Source organism: Glycine soja, chromosome 6 (genome assembly GCF_004193775.1).
Source record: "Glycine soja cultivar W05 chromosome 6, ASM419377v2, whole genome shotgun sequence".
NCBI lineage: Eukaryota > Viridiplantae > Streptophyta > Magnoliopsida > Fabales > Fabaceae > Glycine > Glycine soja.
Window position 1 is genome coordinate 973170 of NC_041007.1, and position 12550 is coordinate 985719.

The window sequence follows — 12550 nt, forward strand, 5'->3', positions numbered from 1 at the left end:
TTACAAAGTATTTTCAAGGTTAGCGATCCTTTCTCTCACATCAAAATACCCAAAAATAAAAAAGTAGAATTGTATTGAGTAAGAAATTTCTAAAACAGCTTTTTCCACAAATGTTGGGTTGAACCTTTTGAATGGGGTCGTTAACTTTATGAACATTGAAGGCATGAAAGGGTATTATCATAAGCACACCAATGGGCGAAACTGAGGAGTCGACAAGGACAACATGTACGCGGCCATACCACTTTTTGTGGTTGGAATTTAAAACCGAAACAATATTAGATCCAGCATCCAGCTAATGTGTTTCTACCGTTACAACTTAGTTCTACTGCATCATCTAATCTTTTTTTATTTTATTTTGTCGGTTCTGCATCATCATCTCCTTTTATACGAGAGAAGGAATCATCTATTCTACACTCGAAGATTAAGCAAGCAATGGCTATTACTACACCTTCCAATTCTTCAATTCTCCTCTCCCTTTCTCTATTGCTCATCTCCCTCTCCCTCGCTGGTTAGTTACCTCTCTTTTTCTAACCTTCACTGTTACTGTTACTGTCACTGTTACTACCTTTTTATTTTTTCTCTCTTGCTTTCAACAAAAAGCTATGTTACTTTTCTCGGAAAACCGAAACTATAACTGTTTCTCTCTCTCCTTCTCAATTTCTTTTTAATCTTTGATTATTAACTTCTTGGGTTCTTGTTCTTGCAGAGTCGCAATCTTTCATCGGAGTAAACTACGGCCAGGTCGCCGACAACCTTCCGGCGCCGGAGGACACGGCCAACCTCCTCAAATCCACAACCATCGGAAAAGTCCGTCTCTACGGTGCCGATCCCGCCATCATCAAGGCCCTCGCCAATTCCGGCATCGGAATCGTCATCGGCGCCGCCAACGGCGACATTCCGAGTCTCGCCGCCGATCCCAACGCGGCCACTCAGTGGGTGAACGCGAACGTCTTGCCCTACTACCCGGCGAGCAACATCACTCTCATCACCGTCGGAAACGAGATTTTGACCTTAGCCGACCAGGGTCTACTGTCTCAGCTCGTCCCGGCGATGCGAAATGTCCAAAATGCCCTCGGCGCGGCCTCGCTCGGTGGCAAGATCAGGGTCTCGACGGTGCACTCGATGGCCGTGTTGACTCAGTCGGACCCGCCGTCGTCCGGGTTGTTCAACCCGGCGCTGCAAGACACGCTGAAACAGCTGCTGGCGCTTCTGAAGGACAACAAATCGCCGTTCACGATCAACCCGTACCCGTTCTTCGCTTACCAGAGCGACCCAAGATCCGAGACGCTGGCGTTTTGCCTCTTCCAGCCCAACTCGGGCCGGGTCGACTCAGGCAACGGGAAGCTTTACACGAACATGTTCGATGCTCAGGTCAGTAGTACTGTTTTTCAGTGTCTTGGGTTTTAATATATTTTTTTTTAATGACACATGTTGACGTTCGAGTCGACTAGACAATCATCCTCTGTTTTCTACTTTCTATATTCCATCCACGTGGCTACAGTGTTCGCCCTTAGATATGATGTATATATTCATGATTTTAAATCTTGCTCTTCAATCTAACCAATACATTGCTAATCTTGTCTTTCAGCCTTCACATTTATAAAAAGATTTAAAGGTTAAACCGTTATGAGTACATAAATTAATGTTAAAATGTATGGATGATGGGAGAATTTGATTTTGTTAGGGCTTGATCTTTAAACAATTAGTAAAACCTGGTCCTGAACAAAGATGTTGAATCTTGACTCTTGAAGTTACGGCTTGATCTTGAAGTTAAAACCTGGGCATTTATGCAATGACGTACGTGATCTTTTTGCTCAGCTTGTTTTTTCCTCTTAGTACTGTAGTGATGATCAATATAATACGATGACGGTCATTGCTTTCAAATTGAAACTCATTTGATTGGGCTACATGCATGACTTAATAGTTCCTTTAACTATTTAAATTTTGTCCCTGCGGTTGCAATGAGAGTGTAATGTTGGTTATACTTTATACAACTGGTATTCAAAATATTTCAATTATTTGATGAATTTAATATTATTATCCGATCACAAATTGTTATTGTTAAATATAGTAATTTTATTAACTTTTAAACACTTATTATTTTATCATGCAACATGTTTCGTTTGAGTTTAGATGACTTTACTTGAACTTTCCGTGTTAAACTCGAAAGTAGACGCAGTTGCTAATGCGTAAGATTGTGTACAATTGTGAATGATAGATTTGCGTAAATAGGACTGAATATGTATGAGTTTATATGTATAAGAGCAAAGAGAAAATTGAGGAGGATTCTGGATTGGCCTTACCCTGGTGTCATAACTCAAAATAAGAGTGGATTCATTCTTATTATCTGTGTGTAGTTGAGTAATAATAGTGCATACCCTCACTAACTTTGATTGGAGACGACAGGCTGGCTACGCATAATGTGGTCACAAAACCAAGTCCTTCCAAAGTTTCAATAATTGTTGGGCATAGTAGATAAAGAAAATCGGGCACAGTGAGGGAGTGAATATGGTAGATTGGTTGGTAAACCCTTGTTTTTTCTTGTATCTCATGGAATAAAAAGGAAGAAATTTTTTTAATGTCTGGGAGTAACTCCTACCACTAGGTCCAATTGCTAATAGTTCAAAATTTGGTAGGTGCACACATTATGCTGCTAATAAAATAAAAACGGAAACCCTTTAATAGTATTTGGGTTTGAATGCATGAGCAGGTTGATGCTGTACATTCTGCTTTGAGTGCCATGGGGTTCCAGGACGTGGAGATTGTGGTTGCTGAGACTGGATGGCCCTCACGTGGCGACAGTAACGAAGTGGGACCAAGTGTTGAAAATGCAAAGGCCTATAACGGGAACCTGATTGCTCATCTTAGATCATTGGTTGGGACACCTTTGATGCCTGGGAAGTCTGTGGACACTTACATTTTTGCACTCTATGATGAGGATCTAAAACCAGGCCCAGGATCTGAACGTGCATTTGGTATGTTCAAAACTGATCGCACCGTGTTGTACGATGTTGGATTAACCAAGTCTAGCCAGCAGGTGAGAAAAGTGTTGATGTCGTCTGTCTTAAGAGGTTCGTGAGATTTTATAATGATGTTTTTGGTAACATATGACAGACTCCAACAACTCCGGTAACTCCAGCACCAAACACTGCTGGATGGTGTGTAGCGAAAGCTGGAGTTTCTGATGCTCAGTTGCAGGCCAACATTGACTACGCCTGTAGCCAAGGTATAGATTGCGGGCCAATTCAGCCAGGAGGCTCTTGTTTTGAGCCTAACACAATAGCATCCCATGCTGCATTTGCCATGAATCTCTACTATCAAACTTCTGGCAAAAATCAATGGAACTGTGATTTCTCTCAATCAGCAACACTCACATCCCAAAATCCAAGTAAGCAAATGCGTTGCTAACCCTTATTCTTTTATTTTTAATGTTAATCATTTTAGGCTTAATCCAAAATGAAAAAAACTACCCATAAGAAGTGCAACTGGATATACATTTATAAGCAACCGACCGTACTATTCTTCTTTGATGGGAATAGAATCGGGAGAAAAGATAACATTGTCTTTGCTGGCAAAAACGTGTGATGCTTTAAGTTACCAAAATCCATCTGGCAAAACTTTACTTTTTATATAATGGTCTATATCCAAAGACCATATAGCTTTTGATATTTTAGGTGGCGTTTGTTTGGTGGAAATTGAATTATATATATATAGGCATTTAACTTTGTGCTTTATGGCCGTTGTTCTGGTTTCTAATCGATGGCATGGCAAGGAGATGATGATGTTATAAGTTCCTATCATATATTATTTCGGTTGTCTAACTCGATTTCTCCTCCTCTTGGTAGGTTACAATGCTTGCATTTACACTGGTGGGAGCACCTGAAAACAGAGGCTTCGGCTTGATGTTAACTAATAAGTTTTGTGGATAGAGGTGTATTTAGAATTAAATTAATGAATAAGGGCTTATACTTTGCCCTCTTTTTAGTTATATATAGGCTTTCGATTTTATATAGCTTTAACTGTAGAGGCATTCCGATTCTCGTTGTGTGGCAATCCACATTTGTTTTCTTTTATTTTACGATTCCAACCCCTCCCATTTTTTAAATGTTAAAAATTCTTTCGGCCATATAGTTCCAAATGCGATTATGCTCATGCTAGGGTGTAGGTATAGTGTGGGCCTCTGGGGCAGAATGGGACTTAATAATTTCGATTAGGATGTCCAATGAGACGTTTTCTCTTTATTGCGCAAGATTTAAACTGCAAATAGTTTTAAATAGTATCTGGGGTTGCCAGGAAACCTCTTTTGAAGAGTTTTTTTTTTCAGTGTTTAAAAAAAATAGTAAGATTACCAGAGTTAATACTTGTATAGAAATTACCTCAATCTTTCATTATTAGAGGGAGTTTATTTCAAAATAATCTTTCATTCTCAATAATAGAATTTTTTTAATCTTTTTTTATTGAAATGAATAGATTTTAAATAAATTATGAAAAATAGGTAAGTCGTGCTTGAAAATAAAATTTCTAATATTTTAAATAAAAATATTAAAAATTATATTTTAAAACACAATTTATTCATTTTCATAATTTATCAGAAATCTACTCATTTTTGTAATTTTTTCAAAAAAATTACGAAAAAGCCCGCTATAGGAAAAAAATTGACACTACTTTGTTGTGGTAGTAAATACACAAAGGTAAGTTGAATAGTGAGTATTTGGTAATCAGGTAATGAGTGTGTATTAGGATTTTTATTCAATAAAAATATTTTCAATATATAAGAATCTAACTTTTCTACCTTCTCTTATAGAAATAAAAACTGTAAAGACATGATAATGTGCCTTTTTTTTAGAATAAAATATTATTTAAATATATTTTCATAAATTTCTAATAAACATAGAAATTAATATTCTTATTTTCGTATTCACAAAAATAAAAATAAAAAAATAAACGTGAGACAAGTACCTTTTTAGGATAATCGTGAGGATTGAAGAAGCATTAGATATCACGCTATATATATTGGGGTTTTCCCCCTTTTATTAAAAATATATATATATATATATATATATCACCGCTATGCTTGGACATTAACTAGTTTTTGTTTTTTGATCAGCAGACTTTAACTAGTTATTCGTTAGCCAGTGAAAGTTAGATAATAGAAATATAAAAAGGCTGTGTTTCATTCATTATTACTATTAACGATAAGTCATGTTAATATAACAGTTGGTTATTGTTAAAATTTTCAACAGTGCTTTAATTTTGGAATATAATAAAATTTTCTCCTAAACAGATATTTATTTTTTAATACATTTAATTATGATTTTATATAGATGCTGTACGTGCGTGTATATATATTGAGGTTTCTTGCAAAGATTGTGGTGTAATGACAACATTCCTTATGAGAAATTGGTAAATTGTGGTGTAATCTATTGGAACGAATCTCGGTGATGTTGTGACAAGAGATTTTAGAAGCTAAAACTCAAAGGTTTGGAATGGAGCTCGATGATATTGATTACTTTGCAGTATTTTCAATTATATCGGCCACCAACTATTCAATGATCCGTTGTCGTCCAGCGGTTAGGATATCTGGCTTTCACCCAGGAGACCCGGGTTCGATTCCCGGCAACGGAATATTTAAATTTTTGTTTTCCTTCATTCAGGTATTTTCTCAATCATTGGTTAAAATATAAAAACTATTTTTCTATTTTTTAAATATATGCTGCTAACCGTCCATACACCAAACATGACTATGAGGGTGCTTCTTCTTTTGTTGATGGTTACAACTCGCAAAAGCAAGATGAGTAACATTGATTCTGTTGAAGGGTCATGGTGGAGGTACAGAAGATAAAAATGCCAGATTCTGATCCGAACGAAGCTGAAGATTTGAATAATACAAGATTCTAGCAATCTTGTTCTTGTTCAAATTAATGACACTGATAAGATCAAATATATATGACCCAGATAACAAAGGATCATTATTTACTGGACCCTCAAACTACATGAGTTTCGTGATTTGCTATGCCAAAGCTAGAAAAAGAAACACTCACGAGTTCCTTAATTAGCTACGGCAAAATTCAGTTTAATAATGCTTTCATTTATAGTAATGGGAGTGAAGATGCATACGGAAAGCTCATGATCCAGATTCTGCAGGCTAGGACATTACATATTGACTACGTTGTGGTTATGAAGGTCGATCTAGCTAGAGAAAAAACCTTTTGGAAACTTAATTATTATGAGTACAGCCGAAGATGAAACAAAATCGTCCAACCAACAACCTCTGATCAGAGGAAGATTTGAAATCAAGCAATGTCAAGTTGTCATCTTAATAATGTGTACTGCTGCGGTTTGATCACCTAAGGCGTTCTTGCATATCTTGTGCAGGCAGGGATGGAATTAATACTTTTTCACAGGGGGGTTCAAAATTGACATGTTAAAAAACGAATTTCTAAATTTATCTTTTTTTTTTAGTTCTATTACAATATTAGTTTCGAAGACACATACAGTTTTATTTAATAAATTTTCTATTAGTAATATATAAAAATTAAATATTTTTTCGTTCTGTAAACAAGGTGATGTTGTTTTTTAGATGTTAAAAAAATATTTTTTCCTAAATGATATGCAGTGAGAGACGGAAAAGTGGGCCCGGCGGCATCAGTAACCAATAACAGTGCCATGTACTGTTTCTCACACACAGTAGCAATTCTTGTTCTTCTTCTTGGTCTTGTTATTTGAATTTATGAGTTAAATTAGAGAGCGTGCTGCATGCAGGGGAACATAAACATGTAGAGGATCATCCTTATTATTGTTAATTGAAGAAGAGGAAGACCTAACATAAAGATGTCCGTTACGGAGCTGAAGGAGCGTCACTTGGCGGCGACGGAAACCATCAACAGTTTGAGGGAGCGCTTGAAGGAGAGGCGTCTATCATTGCTCGATACAGATAGTGAGTCCCCTGAACTTGTTCAATTTTCGATTACTTTTTTTGCTCTTAGATCTCTCTGAACTCACGCTCTTTGTGTTTGTGTTGTTATATTATATAGTTGCTGGTTACGCGAGGTCTCAAGGTAGAGCCCCTGTCACCTTTGGTCCCACCGATCTCGTTTGTTGTAGAGCGCTCCAGGGTCATACGGGAAAGGTATTCTTATTCTTTCCCAGTTCTAATGCCTGCCCCATTTTCTATGGTTACCTTATCAATCCATTCGCGTTCCTTCAAAGCATTAGGAATTCAAAATGAAATAGGTCAGCGATTATTAAAATTGGGTTAGCTTTTAATTCAAGGCCAAAGCAACAAACTATGAAACACAGACACTTCAACACGGCTAATGTCTAAAATCTAGGACACGGGTATGGGTTGCGTAAAGGTGACAACTTTAGCGTTCAAGCCAACAAAAATAATTTTTAAATTAGACACTTAATAAGAAGTGTCAGGCAAGTGTCAAACAAAGTGTCAAGGTGTGTCTGTGACGGAAACGTGTCCTACACCCCGAACAAGAAAGGTGTCCGTGCTTCATAGGCAACAAATAGTTGCTTCAACTTTTTCAATTTTTCACATTGATTTTGGGGGTTAGAATTAATTCTAGGAGACATCCAAACCCACTATAAGCCGAGGAGCAAGCAGTTACTTGCATTGTGCAGGGGTATCTAGTGCAACCACACCCTCTCCCTTGGTCCCCAACTAGGTCGGCCTAGAAGATTGGCAATAACTCGGCCCAAATCCTGGAGGGTACAGTTATAAATGATATAAGGGTAAAAAACATTGTTGTTTTGTTACTATAAGCAAAGCCATACGCCAATGTTTCCAGGAATCTATTTTCGGAGACAATTTGGTTCAAGGCATTGTTAGACACTAAATATGAACACCTCTCCTTGCCAGGATTCAGACCTTGGTTTATCACATTGTGGGGGACTAGCCCCTGGGCCAACATTTGCTGCTCAGAGTGAATTAATGCATTGGTTATTATGTCTTGGTCTTTAATGCAACTCAATAAATTTTGCATTGTATGTTTACACCACATCCACTGCCATGTGCTTGCCAATAAATTTTGTAGAAACCAAGGGAGAGAAGTGTAGTAAAAAGAAGCAAAAGTAGCGTTCAAAGCGGCGTGGCCAAGCACCAAAAGGGGAGAAATTATCAAGTGAACCTGGATTGCCATGTTCCCTATTAATCTCCATGTGACATATAGTTAAGTGTTATTCTTTATTCCTAGTAAATTGAAAAACTTAAGCATTTGTCACGAAGATATTGGTGGGGACTTGGACAGGTGGTGGTCTTGGACTACCTAATAATTTATCCCAGAAGGGGGAATTAGCATCTCATGCCAGTTGAGGCATGCATTGGCAATATAGGTGTACCGTTTTCCATACGGGCAAGAAACAAGCACCTTGTTGACAACTGTTAAAAATCAACTATAAAGCACAGCCATCTAACTTGGTAACTATAATATTAAGAGGGTAAAATAGTTAGAATTTTAAATAGAAAATAATAACTGTCGGTTATTGGACTCATTAAGTCTGATCAAAGAATCATTTACTTCTCCACTTACTTCTTCGCTCCAGGTTAACATGGAGAAGCAGTATTAATTACTATGTATTCATTTGAATTTGCAGGTGTACTCATTGGATTGGACTTCAGAAAAGAATCGAATTGTTAGTGCATCCCAAGATGGGCGATTAATAGTGTGGAATGCTCTAACAAGCCAGAAAACTCATGCCATAAAGCTTCCCTGTGCGTGGGTCATGACCTGTGCTTTCTCCCCAACTGGTCAATCCGTTGCATGTGGGGGCCTTGACAGTGTTTGCTCCATTTTCAATCTTAATTCCCCCGCCGACAGGGATGGGAATCTAGCCGTTTCACAGATGCTTAGTGGACATAAAGGTTATGTTTCCTCTTGTCAGTATGTTCCAGACGAAGATACTCACTTGGTTACTGGTTCTGGTGATCAGACATGTGTTTTATGGGATATTACTACTGGCTTTAGAACATCTGTTTTTGGTGGTGAATTTCAGTCTGGACATACTGCAGATGTTCTTAGGTATGATAGGAGATTACTGGATTAATTTGAGCCAATATTTGTTGTTTTTCATTTCTGTAACAGTTACAGCTTATTTGCAACTGAATGATCCCTTCAGCTTCAAGATGCAAAGCAGCAGCATAAATGTTTAAACTGTTTCCTAAAATCTGCACACACACTAATAAGATTATGAAATCTAAATGGCAGTCAACACACTGCATTGTCAAAAAATGCTGTGTCAAGTTTAGAGCATAATCTGTTGGATGATGTGCACTTCAAGTTGGTTTAATTGCAGTGTTATCTAAAACATGATTCAGTTGAATATTATTTGTTTGGTGTTAATTATTTTCTAAGAAATATATTTTTGCTTTTCCCACCCTCAGCATTTCCATTAATGGATCCAACTCTAGAATGTTTGTATCTGGTTCTTGTGATTCAACTGCCCGATTGTGGGACACTCGTGTGGCAAGCCGAGCAGTGCGGACATTTCATGGGCACCGGGGGGATGTTAATACTGTCAAATTCTTTCCTGATGGAAATAGATTTGGAACTGGCTCAGATGATGGAACTTGCCGATTGTTTGACATTAGGACCGGCCACCAACTACAAGTATATCATCAGCAACATGGTGACAATGAAGCTGCACATGTGACCTCCATTGCATTCTCCATATCTGGAAGACTTCTTTTTGCTGGATATACAAATGGTGATTGCTATGTTTGGGACACTTTGTTGGCAAAGGTAAACTGGTGCTTAATTGTAATGTAAAACAAGAATAGGGTGCTTTCTTTCTGCTCACAGCCTGGTACCTTGGTTAAATCCAGCTTAGCTTTTTAACAAAACATATACTTCATAACAATTGCTTATCTTTAGTGTGAATTATTTCACTTACATAATAAAAGAAATAGGTAAATGTTGTTTATGGTAGTGAGGAATCACCTTGTATGGGGGAACAAATTTACAAAACACTGAAACACCGTCTTTAATTCCTAATAATATATTGGTTAATTTGGTTTTACTTTACATATAATATGGGGATCAGGTTTTGTTTCACTTTGTTTCTTGTTCAATAGATTTTCAACATTTCAGCGTGTGGTGATTTTGTGTAGAAATTGTGATTGTGGGTGTACTCTACTTTGCAAAATCATGATAGGTTTAAAAGTTGTTTTATCTTGTGTAAAAATTGGTGCATGTAACTTTATGAAATTCTTATTTGGTTAAATTAATAATTTCATATAACACCATTTCTTGTTTTAGTTCCTTTATTAAAAAAAAAACAATATGGTTTTGTTCTTACATTTAAAAACATTTACAGGCCAGTTTCTTATTTGATCAAAGCAAAAATGGCGCCATATGTAAATAAAGACCAAATTATTAATTTAGGCTTCTTTTAAAATCAATGCCTTGGGGGTATAGAGCAGTTATTTTCCTTTACATGTTACTATGTCTAAGAACTGTGGTAGATGTCACATAATTGGCTCCTTGAATTGGGTGTTGTGTTTTTTGTTTTATAGGTAACTCAATTAGGTCTAGTTATTATGAATGTCAGCATATTGGATCTTCTGGTTTTGAGAGGTTTGGGTTCTTTGTCTAAAGACATTACCTAATACATGACCTTGCTTTGTGGGCCAGTAAAAAGAGTCAATATGAATATTTTGAAGTGATTGATTGAGGTTTTTCTTATTTTGGAAAAAGGCAAGGCAAAGGAAGTTGAAAAAGAGTTCCAACTTAGATTAAGTTGTGCAGAGTGGCACTATATAAAATCTTTGACTTCCAGCAGTTGACACTCATGCATGCGTGCACACACACACACTCAAAGAAAAGGAGAGAAAACTGACAAAAAACAAATGTCTTTTTAGATGTTGCTTTTGCTTGCCTCATTAATTTGTACTTGCTCATGTACTTGTATCTATTGCAACTTTTGTGATTATATCCAAACATGCACTATGACTAACAATACCTATTTCTTTGTTTTATCGCAGGTGGTCTTGAATTTAGGATCTCTTCAAAACACTCACGAGGACAGGATCAGCTGTTTAGGTTTGTCAGCTGATGGAAGTGCCTTGTGTACAGGAAGTTGGGATACAAACATAAAGGTGAGCATGCATTTTGGCCTGATTTAGAAGTTTATGGGTTATGTGTGTGACATTGGAAGTTAGCTTCTATGTTGGTTGATATTTTTCATGTTCTTTAAAGTTTGCTTGGATAATTATATTTGTCTTCTTTGCTTACAAGCTTTCACTTATTTTTAATGTCAGAAAAAAGAATTAGGATTTAAGCCAGAAAATGCAATAAATTGACATATCATATAAGAGCTTACAGAAAACATGTATTGAGTTGAAGTTCAAAACTTGATTGCTTTAGGATTATTCTTAGGCAATGGTAAAATCCTTGAGCAAGACCATTTTCTGGTGCTGGAATCACATTTTTCATCATCCTGTGTTCCTTATCATTTAGCCACTGGTATTGGCTGCTTAATTAGCGATGTTGATGAAACTTTTTCTTTTACTAATATTGTCTTGACACTGGCATTGATAATCAGTGGATATTGTATCAACTGGATCCTCGACTCGAGTATTAGTTTATGTGGAAGTTACTGGTTGAATTCATGGGTCCCGTGTGCCTTTTATCTTTAATCACTTGGAAAATGTAGGTGTTAGTTTGACATAATTATTTGCTTTGCAGATATGGGCATTTGGAGGGTATAGGAGGGTGGTTTGAGCCATCAAGTATTTTTTTTGACCACCTTTGTCTAAGCCTCTCCTTTCATTGTATTGCGGTTCACTACAGCCCAATAGCGACGCTTTCGATGGTGAATGTGAAGAAAAATTGGAAGCCAAAGGCTATATATAGCCTTTAAAAATGGATTTAGTGGGGCGGTTAGTTTATCCCCGTACCTATTGGTCCCTGTATGTGAGCTGCTAGTTTTTTCCATTGTACTCATCGCTTTGATACCAAAATGAAGGACTGTTTACTTTTGTCACCTCAATTTTGTTCCAAGACATTACAACTTGGTAAGACCAACCTACTTCACCTGCCTCAAACCGCAGTGACAGACAAATGGAGTTAAATAATGTTCATAACCATATAAATAACTTCAATAAAATAAACGAGACGATACATTTTGCTTGAAATATTTATTCATGAGAATGAGAATTACATTATTGAATCTTGTTGTGGAGTTTTTTTTTTTTTTTGGCGGTCTAGGATATTTGGATGAGTGGTAAAAAGTGGAATGAAGTGGAAGGTGAAGTTATTTCACTGTTTAGTTTGTAAAAATGAAGATAAAATATAATGCAACAGGATGAGAGCGACGATTCAGTTCATTGTTTAATTCTTTTCTTTTTCTTATATATTATCGGGTGTACTCGATGAAGCCAAAACTTCCGAATTTTGAAATTGATTATGTTTTTCTTATTAATTTTGTCCTAAACATAGATAAGTCTCTTTGGATTATGCCTTGTGTGTGTTTTTTATATCTCCCATTTCAAACTTGTAATTGCTTTTCTAGATTTTTTCTCTCTAGAGACACAAGTTTCATTATA

The 12550-nt window shown here is 36.7% G+C and overlaps 2 protein-coding genes and 1 non-coding gene across 4 annotated transcripts; all 3 read left to right on the plus strand.

Annotated features, from left to right (window-relative positions):
- Positions 1-283: 283 nt before the first annotated feature.
- On the plus strand, positions 284-4078 carry LOC114414487 (glucan endo-1,3-beta-D-glucosidase-like). Its single transcript, XM_028378764.1, has 5 exons — positions 284-508; positions 707-1371; positions 2711-3037; positions 3115-3388; positions 3846-4078. The coding sequence occupies exons 1-5, from the start codon at positions 433-435 to the stop codon at positions 3881-3883; spliced, it is 1380 nt and encodes a 459-aa protein (XP_028234565.1). The 5' UTR covers positions 284-432; the 3' UTR covers positions 3884-4078.
- Positions 4079-5553: 1475 nt separating this feature from the next.
- TRNAE-UUC lies at positions 5554-5625 on the plus strand. Its single transcript has one exon. It is a non-coding gene; the product is annotated as a tRNA-Glu (tRNA).
- A 917-nt stretch (positions 5626-6542) lies between these two features.
- Positions 6543-12174, plus strand: LOC114414489 (guanine nucleotide-binding protein subunit beta-2). Of its 2 annotated transcripts, XM_028378767.1 has the most exons (7): positions 6543-6668; positions 6763-6937; positions 7035-7129; positions 8602-9026; positions 9389-9746; positions 10988-11101; positions 11691-12174. In XM_028378767.1, the coding sequence occupies exons 2-7, from the start codon at positions 6832-6834 to the stop codon at positions 11724-11726; spliced, it is 1134 nt and encodes a 377-aa protein (XP_028234568.1). In that variant the 5' UTR covers positions 6543-6668; positions 6763-6831; the 3' UTR covers positions 11727-12174. The 2 variants fall into 2 exon arrangements, with proteins under 2 accessions (XP_028234568.1, XP_028234567.1); XM_028378766.1 differs by lacking the exon at positions 6543-6668 and having other exon boundaries at positions 6690-6937.
- Positions 12175-12550: the final 376 nt, after the last annotated feature.